Source organism: Drosophila novamexicana, unplaced genomic scaffold (genome assembly GCF_003285875.2).
Source record: "Drosophila novamexicana strain 15010-1031.04,08,12 unplaced genomic scaffold, DnovRS2.1 tig00000960-arrow-arrow-pilon, whole genome shotgun sequence".
NCBI classification, from domain to species: Eukaryota; Metazoa; Arthropoda; class Insecta; order Diptera; family Drosophilidae; genus Drosophila; species Drosophila novamexicana.
Genome location: NW_020824833.1, coordinates 1,777,977 through 1,804,142, shown reverse-complemented (window position 1 = coordinate 1,804,142; position 26,166 = coordinate 1,777,977). Strand labels below are relative to the sequence as shown.

The following is a 26,166-nucleotide window of genomic DNA, read 5'->3' as shown; positions in this document are numbered from 1 at the left end:
AGACGTTCGTGCAATCGACTAAATCGATATAAATGTCATATGACCATATGTCCACAAACTCGACAATTATCGATAATTTCTATTTCTATTTCGATATATTATTGCAACAGGTTGTTGTGCCGCCCTGTCAAATGCTCGCTCAGTTTGTAATATCATTTTGACGCTGTATATACTACACGGTAGACGTACACGTACATACGTACGACTTGATACTTAAAGTAATTATAAATACAGCCTATTTAAGTCCGACAATAGACACTTGTTTCGGTTTTTTTTTTAAGTTGCCAGCTAATTTAAAAGTGCCTGCCAATGAACGACGTGCTGTTAATTGAAAAGACGAGCTGTAAAACTCGTTGATTTTATATCTCGAGCATAAAGATACACATAGATACATATGTATCTGTATATACACATGTATATACATAATACATTCTTATGTATACTGAAAATAAGACATACATATGTGCAAGACGTTATGCGACAATTGAAACTTTCATTTGTTTAGTGTACTTTTAATTATATGCGCGCATTCATAGATAATGATGTATGTGTGTGGGTGTGAAAGAATTTGTGTTTATGTGCAACATGCACCCATCTGTTGATTTCGTGCTCTTGCATTAAGCAAATAAATACTCCAAGGAGAACGTTAGAGAAGGAACTGCAATTGCCTTGAAAACTTGACAAATTTTGGCATTACATGTACTCGCTATACAGATAGATATCCGAATGTGATGCGTATGTATCTTTGAAACATGTAGGTGGGCTGTAAGATGAATCATCAGGGGGGAACACACAATATATATTTGTACATAGATAGATATAGTTATATCTTGCCATTAGCACTATCATCACAAATTCCAAGCGTGCAAGTCTTGGATTCTTTGCTCATATCCGTTCTGGGCTTTTATTTTGCAATGCGTAATTAAACGCAATTGATAACCTAATACGACCTAACATACATGTACATATATGTATGCTTCCTACGCATGTCATCCGATGACGCAAATGCATACGCAAGCCAGCAAAAAGGGACCCTCTTGTTTCCAGAAAACGTGGCTACGCAACGTGACTCATTATAAGCCAGACTCATAGGGTTCGGTTTCTTGGAAAATCGCAGTCGTTGTGAAAATAAGATAGATACGCAGACGTACGTACTTGTAGATACATACCTGCGCGTATATGGCATAGTAGTTGCTATGCTGTCCGAGGTGGAGCTAATTACATTAATATGTAGAGTTAATATTAATGGTTGCCTTGCACGAATGACTGCGAATATTATGGACTATTTATTAACTGTGACATTAGATTTATGTTTGCTTGTATGCATAGCTGTCGCACCTAAATAGATAAATAAACAAAATTCAGATAAACAAAAACAAGCAATGTGCTCAACTATTGCATACCCTACAACTACTTAGATATTTTGCGACTGTGCATTAACTTTAACATGAATGTTAAGTTCATTATGACTTAAAAATTATTTGTTTAATTTAAAATATATTTCCTTCGCTTCTTCCTTTTTACAGTCTTGAATCTCACAGGAATATCCTTACCCAGTAATCTCATTAAAAAAAACGAATATGTATCCATACGTAAGTAGAACTTTCTTAATCTTGATGTTTTTGCACCAGCATTTTGGGCTCTTCCAGCAATAGACGCACTTTCTTTTTCTTTTTTTTTTCTAGTATCACAATTTTTAATTGAAATAGTTGTCGAACGTACGCTTCTTAGATACATATTAACGTTGTTTTTGATGTCGTTCGTTTTTTTGTCCTTTTCTTTTCTTAAAATACAACCTATTATTTTTTGTAGCCTAGCATAAATGTATTTCATTTAGTTAGCACTTCCTTATGAGTTATCAACTATTCACTTTTATGTGTAAATATTCAGATACGCTTTAAATGCTTTAAAATCAAATCAGTGAGTTTACGGTTAATATATATTTATTAGATTAACGTCATGGTGGAGCTGTTCTTAGAAATGTTCATGTACAAATGCATACATAAAAGACCCTTCCATTTCGCTGTAAATATATTACACGTTTTCCATGTAAAAAAGAAAATCTCCGATTCATTAGAAATGTTCGCATGATTTATGATTTCCAATTATAAATGATTATGTCGAAATTGTGATAGCTTGGACACATGACCATTGTTAGGAGGACACATTGATTCTTTCGCTGAATGTTAACGCATGTTCAGTCTAACCGACGCACAATGAATTGTATTGTGTATTTTGACTTTTATAGGGTTCCGGAATGCCACAATCATCACATCCTTCTACTAATGAGCAACCTAATGTGCCGTTCGGAGTTGGTTGGGTCACTGCACCAGTGCAGCAGAACGTTACGCATTCCTCACCATACCCACCGCCCACCGCACAACCTTATCAGCAGCAACAGTTCCAACAATATCCAAATCAGCATGACGGTGCCGCTAACTATCCAATGCATGCGTCTTATCCATCTACATCGACATCATACCCTCTTAATGTAAATGTATCTTCGCCACCATATCCAACCAATAGGGCAGACAGTGTGGCGCCCCATCAGGGCCTACATCAGCAGTATCAGCAGTATAGCCAAAGCCATTTTAATCAGCATCCAAATGCATCCTATCCAGCTGACCGTGGATACACACCAGCCATGACAGCACACTATGGATATGAGTCTCCTAGCCACTATGTTCAGGGGCATGGTTATGATTATGGTCTTGATCATAGTTATGGGTATGGGCATGGGTATGGTCATGAGCACGTGCAACAAAAACTCAATCAACACCTGACGGCCTATGAAGAGGTTTGTCTATAACTCTATGTTCCTTCCTGTCCCAATTCTCAGAAACTAACATTAAAAGTTTCGGATTAATTAAATATGGATCATTGTTTTGATATCCTTAAAACAAAAAAGTGCCCTAAATGTACTTAAATGATATTAAATAACTGATTTGTAGTTTCGGGCAAAATTTATATGCACTTGCTACCAAGACTGCAAATTCAACGAAAATGTTCGGTGGTTCCGTTCACGGTTCGAACCAATTGTACGCCTTGTGGTTCGGAACGTGAAACAGAATCAGATTTTGAATCCAGATATTGGGCTCTAACTCGGCTCTCATTTTGCATTTTTACAGTTTACAAAAAAAAAATAATTAAATTTTTTTTCAATTATAGATTAAATTTTATATATCTACATCATATTCACAGAACTGATAACCGAACAATATTAGTAAAAACATTTTCGAGTATACAAATTATCGAGTATACAGTTTTGAACCAAAACATCTTTATAATAAGTTTCAACATGATAAATTAAGAACTAGCATTCCGAGTCCGAACTGGTTTTGCCGGCGTAAAACCGGTTTGCAGTCCTTGTTGTATGAGAGTCTTTCCGATTGCAAGGCTTTTACTTGAACTGGAGCTGTCATGTGCGTAGCACAGGAAATGCAATGCCCACATCTATAATAATGAATAATACATATTTATAAAGCAATGCACTTGTATATAAATGCACAAGGTATAAGAATGACTTTTGGCTTCGTGCCTTATTTTATTCAGGGTACTCCCACTCTGTTCCCGGCTCAAGGGTTTGATCCCGTTAAGGATGCTCACGATTTGCGCAAAGCTATGAAAGGCTTCGGCACAGATGAGGATAAACTTATTGAGATCATCTGTCGTCGCAGCAACGAGCAGCGCCAGGAAATCCAACGTCAGTACAAAACTCATTTCGGCAAGGATCTAATTGAAGATATCAAATCGGAGACAAGTGCCAACTTTCAAAAGCTGTTGGTTGGTCTCTTGCGTCCAATTGTCGATTATTACTGTGCCGAGCTAAATGATGCCATGGCCGGGCTGGGCACCGACGAGGAGGTGCTCATCGAAATTCTATGCACTCTATCCAATTTAGAAATTCATACCATCAAAAATCAGTACTTGCGCTGTAAGTCTCACATGATTTAACAGATATGTATATCTATATGCATGCTTGTATATACTTAAACTTATATTCTATGTATATTTTAGTATACGGCGCACATTTGGAGTCGGAGCTAAAGTCGGAGACCTCCGGCAATTTCAAGCGTCTGCTTATTTCGCTATGCACCGCGGCGCGGGATGAAAGTGGTCGTGTCGATCCCAACAAGGCCAAAGAGGATGCCAGGGAGCTGCTTAAGGCTGGTGAGCTGCGCGTTGGCACCGATGAGAGCATGTTCAATATGATACTTTGCCAAAGAAACTATCAGCAACTTAAACTTGTGGGTTATGACAACAGCATCAAGGCTTTATCAATATTATTTACAAATGTATTTGAACCTTGCAGATATTCCAAGAGTACGAAAACATGACTGGCCACTCATTCGAGAAGGCGCTCAAAAAGGAGTTCTCGGGCGATATTATGGAGGGTCTAATTGCCATCTACAAGTGTGTCACAAATAAGGCCGACTACTTTGCCTCGCGCTTGCACAAATCCATGGCTGGCATTGGCACCAACGACAAACAATTGATTCGCGTCATCATAACTCGCTGTGAGGTAAATGATGAGTACAATATATAGACATTTTTGCATATTGTAAACCCAATTTATACAAATTCATCTTGCAGATTGATTTGGCGGACATTAAGGTGGCTTTCGAGCGTTTGTATGGCAAATCGTTGAAGAGCTGGATAAAGGTTAGCATATACGCTTCAAATTGTGTATCAAAATATTAAACATATTTATTTATCATTTTTAGGGCGACACTTCTGGGCATTACAAGCACGCTCTGTATGCGTTGGTTGGGGAACAACGCTCATCTTAAACTTATGCATAATTCAAAATAGCTGTTTTACATGTTGTGTATTCTACTTTTTATGTAATATGTATGTACGATGATTACGAAGTAACTATTTTTATTTAAATAAGAAAAAAAATCAATTCTACATCGCTTGGAATTGTGTATTCAAACATCCCAACGCTAAAAATTCTGTCTTAAGTGTGCCTCGACAAAAAAACGAAAACAAAAAAAAAAAAGAAAGAAAACCCTAGAGCTTATGCATTTACATTTATATTAAAGGCGCAATTATTCATTTCAAAGATGTTGCCTATTATCATATATTGAAACTTGTTCAAATTTTGCTCTATATATATATTATCAATGTAATGGATTGGAATATGGTCTCGACTCCTTACGTCAGACCCAGTTGACACTGTTCGTATTTTAAATATACCTATATGTATTGATGTATTTTATTAAAGGCGCAACGCCTTTAAATGATTGCTGCTCTTAATTTTTGGAATGGGGGCAGGTGTTTTGCCTGAACTTTGGCTTTTATTCGACAACAGGTTCATAATTCGCAAAATAATTCATAATCGCAAAATGGCTGCTGTCGAAAACATATTGGAATTGTATCTATACGCTAAGTTATTAAAATGCTTCATTTAGCATACGGGAATTGCATATGCAGGATCTGCAAACATTAATCAATAGTTCTTAGCATCTGGTCGAGGCTTATTAAAACAAGCTGTTGCTTAGCTGCTCATGAGTTGTTTGGCTTGGGTCTCGGTATATACATAACAACCAAGGACATCATTTCAGGACTCGCACCTCGACAAAGAGTGAGTCGTTGCGTAGATAGTTGCGACTGGTTATAACCTTGTGCGGAATATGGAAGTACTGGTTGCTCTGTATATAATCATCGCTCTTCTTTCGCACATTGATGGTCTTAACATAGTCCTGTCCCTCCAGCGTAATGCCACTTTGATCCCGTATAATAATCTCGGCCTGCAAGCGACATGGCCAGGTCAGAAGTGGATCATATTCGCCAGATAGCACATTCAGACAGGCGATCAAGTTGCGCCCCTTCCAAGTGCCTTTGCCATTCAAATATATGTCCAGCTGCAAGCATTATATAAATTTGAATTATCTGTTTGTTAATCTGTTTATATTTATTAATACTTACACGCAAGGCATATCCAAATGCCTTGTTGGAGAACATGGCGCTGTGCAAGATTGTATCATACTGCTTGGCCTCCTCCAATTTCTTCGAATAGTCCTTGATGCGCCAAATCAAATGGCCTGTAATCGAACAATATATATATATATATCTATACATTTTGTTATTTAAAATTTATATTCATAACTTTATCTTGAGTAAAAGGATAAGGCTTAAGAAAACTCCATCCAGTGCAAAAATGTCCTATAAAACTGTTGACATTATTTAATTTTTCATTCCAGGTGGTTCCCCCGGGGATAAAAGAGGTACCACGGTTCCACGGTAGATCGAAGGCAGCGGGCCGACTAGGATATACCCTACTCACAAATGTTCTACAAATATAGGCAACACGGAGGGACTGCTCTTCTTCACCTCTGCCCCACACAAAGCAAACTTCATCCTTTAAGAATTGCTGTGCTTAAGATGAGGAAGATAATTGGAAAATTCCAAAACGACATAAAGTACTTGAGTACTCTAAAAAAAAGCTATATAGAATATACTTTCGAAATTTCTGTAGCTTAACGCTCACAGAGAGACATCTTTGCCAAAAATATAAGCACATATATTAACATTTAAAATAGTACACTTTCAATTGGTACAATCGAGCTGAATTCACCAATTTTGAAAGCCTATCCTCACAGTTAGAAAACAAGTGGAAAACTCCAAAATGTGACTTTTCCGACCGCGCTAGCGATCAAATTCACCCAAGCAAATCGAGCGAGATCTTTTCACCCATTTTCCACCCCTTTGATCGAATATGCAGGAATGCCTGAAATTGCTTACCTCTTATATTCTGGACACTGGCGATGCGTTGCTGCATGGCCAGCTGGTTCTCGATGTCCGCGATGCTCTGCATTGTCTGGTGGAGCGCCTTGTCGAGATCTTGGACCAGGTTCTGCAGCCTATCGCAGCGCTCCTCAGTTTCACACACAATGCTTTTCACATTTTTGACTTCGCAGTCCAAAGTGGCTTGCTTTGTGGTGGCAAAGTCATTGCTGCCCAATTTGGTTTTGATGTCCTCATTGATCTCTTGTAGGAACTGCTCAATCTGCACAAACTTATCTCTAACGTATGCACAATTAAAACAATACTTTCTTGGTTTATTTAAAAGTTAATCGCTTACCGATTTAATCTCTCATTCTCGAAAACGATTTCCTCAAGTTTCATAATATTATCATTCAGCTGATTCTGATGGAAACTCACCTCCGAAGACAGTTGATTAATATGCTGTTGCAAATCGTTCATTTTCATTTCCACTTGCTCCTTTAGGGACTATATAAGAAACATATATGCGATATGCTTTAAGTACTTAAATTTGATGTGAATTCTTTCTGGCTTTACCTGTGTTATGTTGCAGCAATATTGAAAGTCCGCTTGGGTTTGTTCCGCGGCAAAGGAACGCTGTGCCCGCTCCTCCTCGAGCTGTTGTCGCAGTTCGGTGAGGCTGTCGTCCGTATCTTTGGTCCAATCCTCGACCACTTGATTGTGTTTACGTATATTGCCCACGTCCGTGATGAGATGCAAACGCTGTCGTATTTCCTCGTTCAGCACGGAGCGTATTGTGGTAATGTCCTGCTCGAGGACCTGAACACGATGATCGGCATGCTGATCCAAACGCTCCATGCTGGCGCTCATGCGCTGCAGGTGCTGCTTGCTGCGCGGACATTCCTTCAGATGCGAGCGCATGCGGATTCGTGGTATGAAGACATTGCAGCTGTTCGGGCACTCCTCAAGCACCTGGCCACAGTGTATGAGGTGTTCCTGCATAGACGCGAGTTAAGAGCTATTGAAAATCTAGTTTCAACAATTTGATCAGCATCAAAACACACACCGTAAAAGTTTGGGCGTCGAACCACTCATTGCAAAACAGGCACGATGATTTCTCATACTTGATTATAGTCGTCGATTTGGGTTGCTGCTGGATCGATGGTGGTTGGTCGTCAGCAGACTTATTGAGTGACATCATCTAGAAGATTTGCCCACAAGCAATTTGTCAGCTATTCGCGCTCTTTACACAAAAAACCCAAATTTGCCGTTACGTGAACCGTCTCTAAACATACTAAATTCAGCAAAAAAGAAAAACATGATATACTATACTATGTATATAAATAGATGATTAAGAATTGCCGTCGACACAGTCATACACACACAGCACAATATCTAGCCGCGCGTTCCAATACGCAGATAAAGATACGAGCCTACACATGTGTTGCATACATGACTGTGCCGTGGAAGGTTCCCTGATAAAGCCCAACTGGCTGGAGCTTAAATACACTCATAATAAGTTAACTTGATTCAATGAAAGCCACCAAACCGACGTGCCTTTGCACCGCTCACCATTTACTATACTCCAATTGGATCCAAGCCCGAACGATTTGTCTCCGACTCGAATGAACTAGGAACAGGTCCCACACTGTAATATGCTCACACACACTTGTACACACAGAGTACGAGATATCATTATCAATGGAAATAGCTGTACAATCAAATATTTTGGCATTGCAACAGTTAGCAGTATCACAACAAAGGCAGCACCATAAAGATAACAATAAAACCGGGCTGGGTCGATGCGAAACACAATCACCCTGCATGAGTTGGAGTATAACAATTTAAATGCAACCAAAACATGTATGCTCCAATAACATAAAATCTTAGTCGAGAAACCAATTGACATTTCGGGCAACTTCTATTTCAGTGCTTACGTAATTGTTACGTTTACCAGGCGGTTTATCCTTCAGTTAATTTTAGAAATGTATATATGCTTGTGGCAGCACACAATGTTGTTTGTTATCAGACCCCACACCACCTTATTTCCCTTGCGGTGTTATCAATTGTATTTTGTGCTGATGTTGTCACAATTGCAGACACATTTGACAAGAGCAAAACACAAAGTTCTTGTAAACTAACATGAGATTTGACAGCAACTTGGAAAAACAAAGTTCACTCTCACAACACTTTTGAGCCAACTAATGAAACACACAAATTAATGTTAAATATAGCACTTTGTCAACTAACAAAATGTTGTCGCAATGAATCATCATCAAATTGAAATAAGCAAAAGAGCTACTGGTTCAAAATTGTAAGCCTTTAGGTTACGAACTCTCAGTACTTTTTTTCTAAATTTACTTGATTGAACTCTCTTTCTTTTTTGAGAGAACACCGTACTCTCTACCTATTACATATATATATATATATATATGTTTTTTCTGATCGAAAAATATATACCATATAAGGGTGCCTGGGCATATGCTTCGAAGTTGAAATCACAATTACTAGTGCCAGCATATTACAGGGCGTTTTTATCGTGACTGTGAACCGCATAAATAAATATATGCATAGAAATATAGCCCATTCATATATCTAAATTAAATTCTAGTACCGCCCCTGATTGGCTCAAAGAGATTCTCATTATCTCTGGTGTGTGCTTCAGGCAACTTTTATCATTTGTGTCCGCTAGCTAGTCGACATTTTCTGTATGAAAAATAGTTCTAGAAGAATAATAAAACAGCTGAACGCCTATTTTAACAAACAATACATTTTACTTATAAACAACCAAAAAAAAAAAAAAAATGTATATTTACATAGGTATAAGAAAAAATAAATAAATAAACCGTATAAAAATTATGGCCTAATACTAAGTATTATAAATAGGTCGACTCGAACTTCTTGCGCATTTCACGTTTTCGCTGTTTGCCGGGAAAAATGCTGAAACCCTTGATTTTCAACGCTCTCTTCAGCATTCGCAATGTGAAATCCGGCAATAGACAGGCCACAACCGTCACAAGGATGTACAGCCAGACTGGCAGGGAGGCCAAGAGATTGTTGTATGCCCAGTAAATATCCGTATCGTAGTCCCTGTGTATTAAGATATAGATTTCGATTTCAGCACCAGAAGAAAAAAGGGGCATAACAACTTACAAATTGATGACGTTGTAGATGACGGTCGTAACCATAAATGCAAGTATCGATAATACTATGGTCGCAATATACCAATAGGAAAGATACATGGACTCCAGCCAGAGCTTAAGGTTCACTATGATCACCACGCCCCAGATGAGCAGCGTGCCAAAGCAGGAAAAGGCCGCCGTCTGGCCCCCATTAAGTATGACATTATTAAAGGAGAAAATGCAATACGCGAAATAGAAGATTATCAACGCATGGTAAATCGCAAATACGGTCCACATTAGGAAGTAGGGCCAGTGAAGTTGCTTATTATCCGTGTTTTTCCTATAAAGTTTCGGAGTTCTGCACGAGCGAAAAGAGATTAGAAAAGAGATTAATGAAAAGAAAAGAAAACAACCTGGAGTGTTTTAGTCTCTAGCCCTGAACCTACCGTCCAGGGAATGGAACGCATTCAAAAATTATAACTTTTCTATAACTTTTGTGTTCCTTAGCCGATTTTGACGAAATTTTCAACAATATATCTTATTACGCTATAAAACATTCGTTTTCCTCGAAATGGCAATTGAAAAGAAAAGTTACAGGATAACTATATCAAGTCAAGCTTGGGCTAAACCCAGTCTAAGGTGTATTTTCTTAAAATGGGTATCAAATTACTGAAAATTGATACTTACTGCATAAGGGTCTCCTCGGTGTAGGGTTTCTCGGTTAGAGATATGAAGAGAATGGGCAGCGACGTGTAGATCACATTGTAGAGGGTCAGGAACAGAGAATCGTAGACAGAGGATGAGGAGAAGAGCGTGTGGAATTGGAATAGAAACATGATGCCCATGAACACGATGTTCTTGTAGAAGAAGTAGAGCACTAGGAACGATAGACGCACACTGTGGTAGTGACCATGGACCAGGAGCAAACGCTTCAGCATGCAAAATTTGGCAAAGGCAAAGTCGGCACAGCGGGCCGCCTGGCGGCCCTCGCGTCCCATAATACCGATGCCGACATGCGCCTCCTGTATCATGGACACATCGTTGGCACCATCCCCAATGGAGGCCGTGTTATAGTTCTCATTGGACGACTTGATAAGCGCCACCACCTCGCTCTTCTGCAGTGGACTGAGCCGACAGCAGAGCACGGCCGTGCACTTAACGGCCACATCGCGAAACTCCTTGGGTGCTTCGGCCAGAGCGACGGCCAGGCTCTTGCCATCGATGAGCAGCGCGCACTCTTGGCCGATCCCAAACACAATTTCGCGCTCGAGCACATTCAAGTGAATCAACAGATCGTCGCGGCTCTTGCACTCGAGTATAATATACTTCTTGGCATCGGGTGGTATGTGGCCACAGGACAGAGCAATGTTCAGTGCCGTTTCCACCTTGTCACCAGTGAGCACCCAAATCTTGATGCCAGCTGCCTGCAGGGATACAAGCGTGTCGGCCACATCATCCTGCAGCGCATCCTCCACAGCTGTGGCGCCCAGCAGGTCCAGGTCTGGAAAGAAATGGCAAATGGCGTTGGGTATTTGCTATTTTCTATTGTCCACCTTACCGCTTTCAATCTTTGAATAGCATTCCTCGCAAAGTTGCTTTCGATTTTCCAGTGAGCTGTTCGCCTGGGCCAATGAACTGATGAATTCCTGATACTCCGTTTCAGTGATCTCCCGCCTGGCTATGGCCAGGGTGCGGAGACCCAAACGAGCAAAGTCACTGATGTGGTTATCCGTTTTGGTCACCATCAACGCCGAGCTGTTTGCGCATAGTGGAAATACATAGCTCTCGGCGCCTTTGGTGTAGATCCACTTCTTGCCAGCCTCATCGCGAACAATCACGCTCATACGCTTGCGATCGGAGGTAAACTCCAGCACGTGCAGCCGATAGAAGCAATCCTCCTTGGGCTTATTGCTGTTGATGGGTCGCTTATAGTCCAGATGCGGCGGCACAATGCGCACGCGCAGCACTTCGCCATCGTCGCCAGTATAGACAAAGCCCAGATTGGCGCACGCCTCCACAAGTGCCTTCTCGTCCGGGCTGGAGGCCTGGTAGTCCAGCAAGCTGAGGGATAAGCAAATGGACATGTCATGCACATGCAACTGGGGCCAGCAGGAGCAACTAATATATACCACAATGTTTGCTGGATTTCATTCTTTCGACGCTGCGATTCGGCACGTATGAGTATCGTAGGCTGGCGTGTAAATGTGGGCGCTGCATAGGACTCACGCGATGTGCTGCTGGCGGTGCGAAAGAGTCCACCCACTGGTGGCGTCATATTCCCAACGGGATTTGACAAATACGCATTGGGCGCGCCATATGAGTGGGCGCGCCTGTGACCCAAGGCGGCCGCACTGTTCGCCTCACCAAACTGCGGCAGATCCCGCTCAGAGGTGGAACGTTGGAATTGCAGCGATATGGGTCGCACCATGTGCGGACTCTGACTCTGCATCGGAGTGCCAACAACCATGGAATGGCCATTCTGCTCAGTCGTGTTGCCCGCCGTCGCTTCACCAACGCCCGCACTGTGCACCTTATTGGATCTGGCAAAGTTCGGGCTACGCTTGACCACTTGCGGCCGCTTGCGTCGCTCCACCTGGTAGCTGTCATCGCCAATCAGCAGGGGATTCACATCCGATGAGCTAACCGGAGCATTAACACCATTCGGATGCACCGAGATGGACGTATCAATCGTGTGGCTCACATTGAGCTCGCTGTGCTGACTAGAATTGTGACTCTCCTCGGTGATGTCCGTTATGGAGTACATTTCAGGTGGTCCCGACTTGTTGCTTTCATTCTTATTGGGCGCCACCTGGGCATCTGCCGGCGCGCTCGTTGCCACCTGCACTGTGTGGCAAATGGCCAGCGCTTGGAAGAACACCTTCTGGTCAATCTGTTGACGAAATCCGAGTTAAATAACATATCAAGCATTCTCGAAAATCTCGAAATATTTTTAAATATTAAGTTTCCGATATTCGATCATTTTCAAGTTTTTGCATTTGATTTTTTTCTCTAAATTTTGGCGAAAATTCAGATTCAAATTGTAGAAAATATTCCTTGCATAATTATTTATTCAATTGGATAATAATGCACAATATTTACATTATTTAAATTTTAAATTATTCTTCGAATAAGGTTAACCATTTATCAAAAATTGTATCGATTAATTATATGTTTAGGTGTGCATTTCTTTTTGGATTGATCGATTCCAATCATATTAGATAAGAGAGTTTTATAATTTTAACATTAATATACTATATATACTTGATCAGTATCAACAGTCGAGTCGATAAAGCTATGTACGTCTATCCGTCCGTATATCAGGATGTCAAGAACCGATCTGGTGGCATCTTCATATCATGTAGCTGCCATCGTGTTTGGTCAAAAATTTAGTTTTTGTAAGAACAACATTTCCTATTAATCAAATTTGGCATTTAATACTCTTTACATAAGGATAATTGAAAAATTTTGAGCAGTTATTGAGTACGACATTCATATAGAATCGGTTGTAAACTGAGATTTGTTATGGAAAATTAATAAACAATCAGAAGCTTCACAATTCTTATCACTCAACTACAAGGACATAGGTCATAGGTCATAGGTCGAGCGTATTCATATTTGGCATGCCAAATTCATTCATTCTTGTTATAGGATTATTAGTAATTTTGATGAATATTAATGTTGGCTTACGCTGAACTTGTTTATGTCAACCAGTGCCTTGGTCTCATCATCTTCCAGGCGAGTCTTCTTATAGGTATACTTGTGGCCAGCAATCGAGCACTGCTGGAAGTTCATTTCGTTCTTGGTGAGTGTGCCCGTCTTGTCGGAGAAGAGTATGTTGATCTGTCCGAGCTCCTCGTTCAAGTTTGATGTGTTCACGATGCACTGCTGATCGGTCTCCTTCTCATAGAGCTCCGTATCCCATTCCATGAAGAAGCCGCCAATGACGCGCTGCAGCTCAATGGTCACGTACAGCGAGATGGGTATCAAGTAGTTGAACAGTATGAGAAAGGACAGATAGTCCTGCAGAAACTGTTTCACACTATAGCCATCCGCTGCAGGTCCCAGATAGGTCAGCTTTGGTATCACAAAGAGCTCATTGTAACTGCAGGAGAAGTCATTATAGGCCAGGGATTAGACTTGCAATCAGATACACCTTAACTTTTACCTCCCACCATTAACATATAAGGTTTTAAGTTTCAAAATAATCGTGGTATTGTGGCTTTATCAAAAGATAGTCTACTGAATCCAAAATTTCTCGATATTGCGCTTTGGCTTCTGTGTATTGCCTACTTGGATTATTTTAACTTTTCACTTTTAGATTCGAGATGCTATGTATCGAAAACATAAAATACTTTCATACTCTAGTTCGTAAAAATACTGTGATATTATTCCTCAATTGAGTTTGTGGGTTTCAGTTGAAGCTGTTTATGTACTCACCGTTTTAGGAAATAGAGCAAGGTAACTATGGCTATTAAAGCTATAAGTATAAATATTAAAAATCTGTTCACATAGGTTTCACTCGAGGCGCTCTTGTTGCGGGTCAGTCGACTGTTCAGCTGCAGCTTGGTGGTCATACCGGTGTAGATGGCACATCCGATGACACACTCCGTGTTCTTTACACGCGATCCACGGAGCAGCACATTCTCGGCAGAGAGGGGCAGGACGCGCCCCTCGCCGCCGGCCAGCTCGATTTTGCCATTAAAACTATATAGATCGGTGCCGGCACTTTCGCACTCGATAATGCCCAGCTTGTGCATCTCCTCGATCGGGACAGTCGGCAGTTCTCTGGGCACCATCAAGGTCTTCAGATTCGACTCGCCATCCAAATTAGCCGTTGTGATAAAGCATTTGCCATGTGGATCGGTTGAGCGCAGCAGCACCAAATCGCAGGGCACATCGCAGTCGCGCTCCACAACGATCAGATCACCCGGTGCCACATTCTGTGACTGTATTATAGCCTCAGCGCCATTCTTTATGATGGTAACTGCAGGGCGTGAGGTAAGGTCAGTCTCGAATACACACCTGCCCCAATTCTGAATACCTACCCGGTGAGCGGTTAACCACATTATCAGTTCTATAGCGCAGGATGTCTTCATAGCCCTGTTTCGCAGCTGTCACAGCGATAACAAAGACTAGAGGCAACAGAGAGGTCATTGGCGAAACGGGACTGTCTGCCGGTGATATACAATATATATATATATAGATATATTTTGGCAATGCCAAGATTCGGTCTTACCAATTAATAGCGATATTATAGTCATAACTAGGAAATAAAAGTTAGCTATGCGACGAAACTGTTCCAATAGATTCTGCGGCAGAAATGTGAGCAATGTGTATTTTGTGGACTTAATGCGATTTTGATTCGATGGCTTTTTCTTTTTAACATCCTCAGAGCCGCCAATTTGTATTTGTAGCCAGTCATTTATTGTACTAACTCTGGAACCCTACAAAATATTTATATGTTATAGCATATTTACAAGTAGATATGTCATTTATTATTATTTACTTTACAACACAATTAGCAAATACACATATGTATATATTTAAAGAGTTTTTTAATAGCTTGAGTAGTTATATTAAGTATGGCGTGTTATTAGTATTCAATAAAGTTGAACCGGCTCGATGGTTCAATGACATTTGCATGTATCCTGTTTGCACTAACTAAAAAACGAAGTTTGGCTAAATTAAATGTATTCTTGATGTATGTTACACAAGTGTAGTACATACATAGGAACATTCTCCAATTTTCCCGCAGTATTGTTCTGCGACTTTTAATCCTAGATGAAAGCTAAAAAGCTTTTGAGGCGCATTCAATCAATCAGCCAATTTCACCTTTAAGGCATATAGCTCATAGCTCATAATATATATATTTGGCGGAACGAACTTTGGCAAACTTTAGTTTTTATGTTAAAATATGCAGTGAACCAAGAACTAAAACCTAGGTTCAGGAATATGGAAGCCAGCTTCGCGAAACGAACCTAAAGCCGAGTGGTTGGCTTAAGCCATGAACCCAAGAGCCAATATTTCTTAGGGGCTTGCAGCCTTCATTCTAAAAGCTATGATGGGATTCGTACATCTAAAGAGGGTTTCTCAATAGATGATCTAACGAAAAATTCTTAAACTAAATATTTTAAATGTAACCTGTTTAATATGGAAATGGACATAGACAAGACTGCATCCATCTATTAATATGCTGGCCTTTAATCCAAATCTTTGCACTAAATAAATTCTTTTCTGAAATTTAAATATAAAACAAGCTCCCGACTAGGGGATACCCTGAACCCTCTTCTTTCAACATCAAATGCATATATATATTCTATTTTAGAAGCTATATGTCAAGTTTGGTGAATCTGGCTCTTATTATTGCCCAAAAACAAGATATCGATATCGATTTTTATCGGTTGCTCGGAATCGGAGTAAGTTATCGATTATCGGAAACAAACTCAATCTGCGCGGGAACTAGGAGCATCTACATCTAAAATTTAAGTCTCTAGCTCTTATAGGTTCTGAGATCCTTGCGTTCATACATACGGACGGACGGACGGACGGACGGCCGGACGGACAGACAGACGAACATGGCTAGATCGACTCGGCTATTGATGCTGATCAAGAATATATATACTTTATGTCGGAGGTGCTTCCGTCTGCCTGTTACATACATTTGGATTTTGCACAAATACAATATACCCTTACACACATTTTTAAAGGGTTCAGGGTATAAAATATTTGACCAAAACAAAATTTCTATAAATTGAAGTTTATATATGACGCATAGATTCTCTCGACTTAAATGGCAAAAAGTATTTTATAGCTGAATTTGATAACATTCGAATTGTTATTGCAAGAAAAATATCTGGTTTGCTACATGCGATATCAGACGGATCCACTTTTTCGATCGAAAATGTATTTCTTTTATTGAAAGTTCTCGTTATTTTTTTGTAAGATATCTTACACAAAACTTGCTACTTGCGACATATGAGCAAAATCGGACGACTATATTATATAGCTTTTCAGAAACAGACGTATTCCGTAATATTATATGTTTTCCAACCAGTATTTGTGACTCGCTTGAACTCTTCCAGTTGCTCCGTGATGATTACAAGGAGCATTACGGGATACCCTGTTGGGAGTCTTTCTCATATTAAGTGTTCCATCGTAAGCTTAGCCTTAGCTTAGCTTAGTCAAAGCTTATATTTGGTTTTGTACTTTGCGAGTTCGTGTCGGAAGTTATACGACTGCGCCCCTCGCTCGGTTTGCGCGGAGGGTCGAATGCAATACGTTGCATTGGGATTCGCGCGAAAAAAAAAACTATTTAACATGGAAACAAACAGACATACTTGGCGCTATACACTCCACTTACGATATCGACTCGCCTGACGATATTGATTAAGAATATATATACTTTATTCGGGTAACCCTCAACAGGAATATAAAAAGGAATATAACAAGCGACTTCTGCTTCCGTTTAATTATAGCTTAGGGCTAAGTTTGATGAAATATCTTATTGAACAGTTTCTTTCTAAAATTCAAGATTGGCTTCCCATAACTTTTGCCAATGTATTTCCATACTAATATACTACTTATATATAGCTTGGAATTCGATATGAATTGTTATTAGTTACAAGTTTGGACAATTATATTAGTTGTACAGACATTCTTTGTGTATTTGTTTAGAGCAAAGCACTGACTGACAATCTTTTAATTTCAACAGCATTGCGCTTGGTTGAAGGTTAATAGGGTTAATCAATACACATACATAACTATGTATATATATATATATATATATATATATATAATTATATGTGTGTACAAGATTTCATGGCGGTTTTAGCGACCTAGTGAACTTTGTTAGTTTTTGGATAGATATGTAAATATGCAAATATGTACATATATGTGACGCACCTTGCGCTGTTTCCAAACAAATGTTTCCTTTAGATAATACTGCGGCTTCTGATCGGCCCAATTTGGTGTACGATACGTAACCGTATGATTAATGCGTCGAAATCCGCTTAGATAGTCATGGCCAAAGAAATTCATTGTCTAACACCTGGCTGACATTCATTAACAGATCAACCGTCTTTATCATAGACAATTTGTGCATGTGCATCTTCTCTATAGGGGCTCTGTGCTCAGTGGCGAGAGACAGCACGAGAGAGACAGTAAGAAAGAGAGAGCGAGAGAGAGAGAGAGGAGAGGCAAACCGATTGCTTAATAAGATCAGATTGTATCAAGATCTTAACATTTTTCTTAACATTTTATTCGAGCGATTCATATTTTTGGGCTAATGCCACTTTTGAACACCTGATGATTTTCCCTTAGCTAGATTGTTTATTTTCTTTTTAGTTATTAATATTCTTGTTGTTGTTGTTGTTGTTGTTGTTTTTAATAGCCTTTGTTATATATATTTCTTACATCTGCAAACAAGGCACGTGTGACTGTAAGCTTGTATGACTGTATCTGTTTTTTTTTTTCGTTTTCAGTTTTTTCTGTTTTTTCTGTTTTTTCTGTTTTTTCTCCACACATTAAAAGCTATAACCTTAAAACGATGTTAAGTGGGTAATTTTAACACTTCAATTGAACAGTTCAGTACGTATGCACATGTGTTTATCTATATCTATACAGATATATAAATAATATATATGTATATATGTTTTGTTGCTATTATGTGCGCATGTGAGTGCGTGGTATTTGCTTTTCACATTTACATGACTTTTAGTTAGAGATATCCAAGATTTCAATATGTGTTTTTACACGGGCGTAACGTCGGCATCACGTAATGACACGGAACATTTGAAGCAACTCATATGTTGTTTGTATCCAATGTATTTTGAATGCTTCTCCACTTAATATATGTACATATATACACCGAAAGACACATCGTCGATTTTTATTGTACATCTCGTTTGCCCTCAACTGACTCTGTCACGATAAATCAGTCAAAATTGTTGCAGTACATCGATCGGCAATCGTCAGGCTGTTCTTGTTGTTGTTGTTGTTGTTGTTGTCGGATCGCGCTTCTGAGGTTCCCATGTTTCGAAAAAGAATACACTAGTGCACATATAGATTTGGTACATGTACTCGTATGTATATTGTGTAGATGTAAACGATATTAAATTGATAGTTGCCCGCCGCGATGTGCGCAACTTAAAAGCCGTTCTCACACTGACAATTAGATCTGCATTGCCACTGGCATTCTCGTACCCATACCCATACCCATACCCGTGCCCATAGCCATTGCCATTCCCAGCTTCCAGCTTCCAGCTCGTACAGCTGACGAGCCAATATTCGTAAAAAGCTCAAACTTATTGGCGAGCTAGCGAGTATTCGGGACGCCAAAGATCTAGTGCTCGTGTTCTCTAGTTATGAGTTCAAAGTGCACGCTTAATTTACCAGTTCGTCAAATTCGTCAATATTTGATTGAATTTGAATTGAAATATTTAAATAAACGCGACCACGGGCATCTGTACTACTTTGTGCATGCGTTTTGGAGCAACAACTATGTCTACAGAAAACTTAAAACAAATGATAATGTCAAATGTTTAATTGAAATTTAACAATTATTGCAAGTTTTAAATAAAACCTACAAAAAAAAGCACAAGCCGTAAGAACTGAGAGGTTAAGAAATTTTTACTTTAGTTACTTTGTATGACAGGGTCTTGGAAAATTCCACCCACAAGTGTGAAAAGTCGCGGAAACTTTTGTATGCAAATTTATTGCTTACGCATTGTTTGGCCTAGAATTCATTTTGAAAGATCTTTGTTCAAATTCATTTTGCGAGGTGTTTCACACTTTTCGCAAATTTCATCCCATCTTGGTGGAAAGTAGATTGTAGGTTGGTTTTTGTTTCAAGTTTTCGGTTCAAGTTCTATTTCAAGAAGCTTTCTGAAAAGTACCCTGAGCCGCCTTTCCTGAATAAAATGTGGGCGTTAAGGATTCTTGCCGAGCATATTTTTATTTAAAATATATTATTTTATTTTCAATTCACGAACACATGAAATATGGAAGAGTTTGCCCTAACTGACTGACTGAAGAACGCACAGAGCGAACCTTCCTTTACTTACTAAAGCTTCATTTTGAGCAATAAGACGGATTTTAGGAATCCGGCCGGATCGGGCCATCATATCGAAGAAACGATCGATCGAAGAGCAGGTTCTTGCACGTGCAACTTTTCGGTTTTTCAAAATATATCTTCAACAAACCCGGCTTTTATATTTTGAAGCCCTATCGAAAGAATATGTCGAAAAATGGTTGGTTTTAAGTCAAAATATTGTTGTTTTTTTTCATGATATTTTTACCAAAATCTCATACATCGGCAAGGCCATAAGGCACATGTCCTCAAGAGTACTTAATCTTCGGTTAGCCGAAGTTAGATTCACTTTCTGGTTTTGCAATGAATAAGTATTTAATAGCTTGGGTGGAGAGAGTATGACGAATGCATAGATGAATGGTGACAGAATGCCAGAGTAAAGAGACGCCAAATAATTTTGCTAATGTCTGTTAAAGACAGAAAACATATATCTAAGATACATTTTTCACAAGTTCGTGAAATACGTTAATAGTTAACAAGAAAGTCAGACTTAAATGAAGTACAAATTAGTTAAATGTAAGTGTTCACGATTCCTTAACAGATATACTTATATGCGAGTTACAGATAATTTGCTAAGAAATCTCTAGCCAAGTACAAAAAGAAACAAGTAAGTAACTCGATCTGCGCGGGAGCTAGGAGCACCTACATCTAAAATTCCAAGTCTCTAGCTCTTATGGGTTCTGAGATCCTTGGGTTCATACATACGGACGGAGGGACAGACGAACGGACGGACGGACAGACGGACATGGCTAGATCGACTTGGCTATTGATGCTGATCAAGAATATATATACTTTATGGGGTCGGAGATGCTTCCTTCTGCCTGTTACATACATTTGGATTTTGCACAAATACAATATAGCCTTATACCCATTTTTAATGGGTTCAGGGTATAAAAAATGTCATTAATTCCGATATATTCGTTATGACTTGCTGTATCTTGTAGAAACAATTCCCTATCGACATTTTGTATACTCTTCAGATTAAAGTTCAATTCCGTTAAAGCAAACTTGAAGTAAGTGAGCGATGTCTATATGTGTATATAATATATAATATATATATATATATATATGTATATATAATTTAGGAGCATTTATTAATTGGTTTAATTTGTTTTATATTTGAGCAACTAAAAAAACTGTAAGATCAGTAAAAGTGTAATATAGTATTGTTATAGTATATATATCGTTTGATCTGGAAATCTGTAGTTTCATTAAGACGTTGCTTAAAAAATGTATATGCTGTAATAGTTTCAACTGAATCTCATGCTGGAGACGTCCAACATAGTTAAGCCCAAGGGCTTAGAGTGCTTTAGTCGCGAGTGCCCGACTAGCAAGCATCTTATCATCACACACACACACAGACACACACACAGACACACACACAGACACACACACACACACACACTCACACACACGCACACACACGCACACACTATGGGAAATGTATTCTTGAATAACTTCGGTGTTTATAGTCCGATCTTTTTGAAATTTTCAGAGCGTCCGTATGGCACCCAAATATGTATAAATACCAATGTTCACATTTAAAAAAAATGAGTTTTTTCCCATTTTTGTGGGCATAAGAGAAGGTATCTGAAAGGCAGAATATTCTATACTATAACAAAACCTACATGCTTAGAGTTTCTAGTTCTATAATGTTTGAGTTATGCTTTAAAACCGAGTCTCAAAATCGAGTTTTATCGATATTATGCAAATGATTAACTCATGCTGCTTTCATGTGCTTTCAAGTCTGAATCTTTCGTTCTGATCAAGAATATATATCATTTGTGTAGTGCACATTAGCATTATAGACTCTTACCCATATTCAATGGGCTTAAAACTAATAAACAAATACTTTATAATAGGAATAATGTCTAACCAATATCGAATTTTGTTGACGGGCTAGGTCGGTAGTGATAACAGGTACAAAAGATATGCCAAATCCATTAGTAAGAGCTTATGTTAAGCACGTTCCAAAAAAGTACATAAACTCAAGAGGGCGAATGTATTGAAGTACATGGGTATTTGGATGTGTCATAGTCATATCAACGCGCACTTTTAGTGGCAGATAATACGCAGATAATAACTATGGAACTAGATAGAGATTTCACACCTTCTGATATCGCAACATTTCACTGACTTTTGACGTGAGCACGGAAATTGATTTCCAAAATTGATTAACAGGATAATAGGGAGCAGAGCGTATTTATTTCGCACAAGAATTAGTTTACTTTCAATTTAGTTTAAATTAGAAGAAAAAAAAAACAAAAAGAACACTTTTTGGATTGTTATCGTTGTCATGATGAATGAAAAAACGTATACATATAAAACTCACCCGCTTGGCAAGTATTTTGGAAAACATCTTATCCATATTTTCCAAGTCCAGTCAAAGTCTAATACAATTGGTGGTATTTGCTCTTATTGTTTAAGTACAATGTGCCTCGGAGTCGCAACAATCGCATACTACCGAAAAGCTTGTATATATCTCCAAATAGCTGCGTCTACCTCGAATTGGTCCGAGTGCTTATCGGTAGTGCCTTTAGAAACCAATACCCGAATACAGCCGGTCACCGTTAATATCAACTGCCAATCGATCTAGGTGCGAGGTACGAGCCAGGTGCGTAAATGCGATTATGGGAGCATGTATTGCATGAAGAGCACACACATTCTAGCTAAGAGCGCCGCCAAACTTGGTTCCGGGACGATTGAGCGAAACACACGAAGGGGAAGCGATTGATACCAATGATAACAGGCTGTGCGTTTCTCATTAGTCCAAACTAGAAGTGACACTTATTTGTTGTTTTGTTTTCTTTACATTTATTTCTTGCGTTTCACGTTTTAACTGTGGCAACACTCCAAGATTAACAAAAACTGGTCAATTTTTGGAGACTTGTAACAGATACTAGACCAGTTCGCACCCTGCTACGAATCCGCACTAATCTAGCCTAGACGACTGTGGCCTGCTCCAAAACTGTTCGCGCTCTATGGAACCGTTGTTCTCTTTTGGGTCAATCGAGGCGCTCTTGACAAGAGGCTTTCCCATATCAGCACACACAAACGCCGTCAAGCCTGATAAGATTATAACAGTATTTTACTACCTCAGCTGACTAATACAGTCGAAGGCACTTGCTCGTGGAACATTAGTTCCACGAATTGATCAACAAATATCGCCTATTACCAATATGCCCAATCATATACCGCATTCCCAATATATGCATACGCTCTACATCCCCCAAATAATTATGAAAGTGCCCGGGATAGGTTGGGGCACGTCAGCAGCACCTTCTATTGTGCCAGTAGTTCGGTGCATTAGAACCGAAATGTTCTCTTAAATTTGTATATTTTATATTTCACAACTGGAAGAGCTCATGACGAGAGTTTATCGGCAATATCTGTTTGCAAAAAAGTCTTTTATGATGCTCATTAATGTTCAAGGCGTTAACCTTAAGTTAATATAGCATACTTTATGGAGAATACAAAAAGAAACAAGTAAGAGGTTCTAGTCGGGAGCTCCCGACTAGGGGATACCCTGAACCAACATCAAATGCATATATATATTCTATTTTAGAAGCTATATGTCAAGTTTGGTGACTCTAGCTCTTAATATTTACCAAAATTGCCCAAAAAACAGAATCTCGATATCGATTTGTATCGATTGCTTGGAAACGGAGTAAGTTATCGATTATCGGAAACAAACTCGATCTGCGCGGGAACTAGGAGCATCTACATCTAAAATTTCAGTCTCTAGCTCTTATACGTTCTGAGATCCTTGCGTTCATACATACGGACGGACGGACAGACAGACGGACAGACAGGCGGACAGACAGACGGACATGGCTCGATCGACTGGGCTGTGGGTGCTGATCAAGAATATATATACTTTATGGGGTCGGAGATGCTTCCTTCTGCCTGTTACATACATTTGGCTTTCGCACAAATACAATATACCCTTATACCCATTTTTAATGGGTTCAGGGTATAAAAAAAACGCGTCTTTATAAACATTTTGACAAATACAATAAGTTTTGTAGATTTGATTGGGCAACTAGAAAATGTTATCTGTACAACATTGTTAATTTTGCTACTGGATGTCGTGTTAATGAATTTATCAATTGATCATAATTGCATTCATCAATTTTTATTCTATACATATCTATCGAAAAGTAAATGATTCATTTGTACAAATTGGGAAAATGCACAGGTCTAGTTATTTACGTGTAAGCCGTATATGATTGATTAGGCATGTGATAGTTAGTCCGATTCTGTAAAAAATATATATATGGTATATTCCTGAAATGCCGTCAAACTCAATCTATATATGCTTGATACTACGAGTTGAGCCTATGCAGTTTCTGTTCACGTTTTAATACATATACTAATAATGCAACTATGCATAATGTGTCTTTAATGTTTAAGTCGACCAGATCATATGGCTCATGTATTTTATCCACCAGAGATTGAAGTATTTTATATGTACAGTATTTTAAAAAGAATTCAATTAAACACACATGTTTAAGCAAAACTTCGATTCCACAAATGCATTTTTCACAAAACAAAAAGACAAAACGTTGTTTTCAATTTTTCACTAGTCAGTCTCCGTAATCGCCATAAACAAAGCTTTATAAAGATTTCACAATCGCACTCACTCTGTATATTCGGATATATCTCAATAAATTTTGTATATACGCATAAATACCCTTTACACATATGTACATTTGAACTACACACATAATTGTTGGCAATATGTAAACATACCATTTTGTTGACAATGCCCTTTAAAGATTGAAGTGTATTGCTTAATTGGAAGCGAGCTACATATGTCGCACTCCGTTCCTTAAAGTGTATGCAAATTAAATACGAGTATTAACAACAAACAAAATATGTATTCAAATGCACGAGTATACACAGGAGACGCCTTCTACGCGCAAACTGATCTATCGGCAAACTGTCGAAGAATTGTTGATAGCGATAGTACTCACAATGATATGTGCCTTACACATACGCAGGGGCTTACCAAAACCCACACACACACACAAATATTAATATATATATATATATATATATATATATATATATATATTTCTATAGTATATATATAATTATATATATATATATATACGCATTAACAAATGTTTGCAAATAAATTGCCGCATACAAATTTATTATGTCGAGGCAACTTCATTCTCTGGATCATCAATCTAAGAGAGCGCAGACATGCTGACATACGTATTAACATATATATGCATATGTGTGTGTGTGTGTGTGCATGTCGAAGAAACTTTTGTAGATAACATTTGAGATTCAGGGAGTTACCTCAACCGCCCCTCACGCCCTTCCTGGGAGGCACTCCCAAATAGCGTACGCTTTTATTCCTAACAGTCTTCTCTTTTAACCAGCGACTGTCGCCAGCTTTTTTTTCGAACCAAACCGAAGAGATAAAGTCGATAACAGTATCTTATCTTAAAGCATTGAATCATACACGGACATACATACAGACATGCGAACACAAAAGCCCATACACCCCATAAACTTGACTCACGGCCATGGGCACACTGGTCTGATACTTTTGGGAACCCGGCCGCGCATTGACCGACGCTCCAAGAATCGCAATATATAGCAAAGTATTCAAAGTATTCATACATACATATATGTACATGTATATACATGCATATTACAGAAACAACCATGGCGTTAGTCCAGGGCCTTATCTGACCTATTAGTTTGTGCGAGTACACAATACTCTGTTTGAAATGTGACTAAAAAATCAAACAAAAATCAAAAGTTAGCAGTGCATAACATTCTTGTTAATAATGCTAATATTTATATGTTTATGTTGTTTCTTACAAATTAACTAAATTAGTGCAAACAATCTACATAGTAATTGCACATATGTGTCAAATACAAATAAAAGTACCCATTACTTACGAAAAGATAGCCCAAGTACATTTCCCTAACGCATTACAAGCAGAGATAATACATCCATTTGGTAGTGCACAATTAATAATGCTGCTGATCAATATATTTTAAACCTTTAAGGAACTTTGATAAATGCAAATTTTATGTACTTCACATTTTTTGCCCTGTTCCCTTTGAAAATGGGCAGAAAATGGCAAAATGGTTTTATGAATAGCTATGTAACAGGCAGAGGAATACATCTCCGACCCTGTAAAGTGTAACATATATGTATATATTTCTGATAAACACGTCGATCAATGAGCTAGAGAAGACAAT

The 26,166-nt window shown here is 38.8% G+C and overlaps 3 protein-coding genes across 6 annotated transcripts; 1 reads left to right on the top strand and 2 right to left on the bottom strand.

The window, feature by feature from the left end:
* The first annotated feature begins 139 nt into the window (after positions 1-139).
* Positions 140-5,216, top strand: LOC115765298 (annexin B11). 2 transcript variants are annotated; one of them, XM_030708789.1, is made up of 8 exons: positions 140-218; positions 1,527-1,592; positions 2,249-2,797; positions 3,553-3,934; positions 4,018-4,247; positions 4,313-4,522; positions 4,594-4,662; positions 4,725-5,216. In XM_030708789.1, exons 2-8 carry the CDS (start codon positions 1,581-1,583, stop codon positions 4,788-4,790), a joined length of 1,518 nt encoding a protein of 505 aa, XP_030564649.1. In that variant the 5' UTR covers positions 140-218; positions 1,527-1,580; the 3' UTR covers positions 4,791-5,216. The 2 variants fall into 2 exon arrangements, with proteins under 2 accessions (XP_030564649.1, XP_030564650.1); XM_030708790.1 differs by lacking the exon at positions 2,249-2,797.
* Positions 5,217-5,303: 87 nt separating this feature from the next.
* LOC115765299 (TNF receptor-associated factor 3) lies at positions 5,304-7,988 on the bottom strand. Its single transcript, XM_030708791.1, has 6 exons — positions 7,796-7,988; positions 7,306-7,725; positions 7,088-7,236; positions 6,748-7,028; positions 5,932-6,047; positions 5,304-5,867 (listed from the first exon to the last, which is right to left on the bottom strand). Exons 1-6 carry the CDS (start codon positions 7,928-7,930, stop codon positions 5,559-5,561), a joined length of 1,410 nt encoding a protein of 469 aa, XP_030564651.1. The 5' UTR covers positions 7,931-7,988; the 3' UTR covers positions 5,304-5,558.
* A 1,556-nt stretch (positions 7,989-9,544) lies between these two features.
* Positions 9,545-24,771, bottom strand: LOC115765347 (probable phospholipid-transporting ATPase IF). Of its 3 annotated transcripts, none has more exons than XM_030708860.1 (10): positions 24,691-24,771; positions 15,088-15,295; positions 14,897-15,022; positions 14,289-14,835; positions 13,539-13,953; positions 11,981-12,741; positions 11,410-11,912; positions 10,539-11,352; positions 9,883-10,209; positions 9,545-9,819 (listed from the first exon to the last, which is right to left on the bottom strand). In XM_030708860.1, the coding sequence occupies exons 1-10, from the start codon at positions 24,691-24,693 to the stop codon at positions 9,606-9,608; spliced, it is 3,918 nt and encodes a 1,305-aa protein (XP_030564720.1). In that variant the 5' UTR covers positions 24,694-24,771; the 3' UTR covers positions 9,545-9,605. The 3 variants fall into 3 exon arrangements, with proteins under 3 accessions (XP_030564720.1, XP_030564719.1, XP_030564718.1); XM_030708859.1 differs by lacking the exon at positions 24,691-24,771 and adding an exon at positions 22,271-22,676; XM_030708858.1 differs by lacking the exon at positions 24,691-24,771 and adding an exon at positions 17,754-18,174.
* Positions 24,772-26,166: the final 1,395 nt, after the last annotated feature.

Excerpts from the sequence above, each read along its gene's own strand:
- LOC115765298 (XM_030708789.1), top strand. Across the intron at positions 4,248-4,312 it reads ACTATCAGCAACTTAAACTT|ATATTCCAAGAGTACGAAAA; the intron begins GTGGGTTATGAC and ends TGAACCTTGCAG. Across the intron at positions 4,663-4,724 it reads CGTTGAAGAGCTGGATAAAG|GGCGACACTTCTGGGCATTA; the intron begins GTTAGCATATAC and ends TATCATTTTTAG.
- LOC115765299 (XM_030708791.1), bottom strand. The coding sequence starts at position 7,930 with ATGATGTCACTCAATAAGTCTGCTGACGACCAACCACCATCGATCCAG. Across the intron at positions 7,237-7,305 it reads ATTGCTGCAACATAACACAG|TCCCTAAAGGAGCAAGTGGA; the intron begins GTAAAGCCAGAA and ends TTTCTTATATAG. Across the intron at positions 6,048-6,747 it reads CAGTGTCCAGAATATAAGAG|GCCATTTGATTTGGCGCATC; the intron begins GTAAGCAATTTC and ends GTTCGATTACAG.
- LOC115765347 (XM_030708858.1), bottom strand. The coding sequence starts at position 17,888 with ATGAATTTCTTTGGCCATGACTATCTAAGCGGATTTCGACGCATTAAT. Across the intron at positions 15,023-15,087 it reads TATAATATCGCTATTAATTG|ACAGTCCCGTTTCGCCAATG; the intron begins GTAAGACCGAAT and ends TATCACCGGCAG. Across the intron at positions 14,836-14,896 it reads TGTGGTTAACCGCTCACCGG|TTACCATCATAAAGAATGGC; the intron begins GTAGGTATTCAG and ends CACGCCCTGCAG.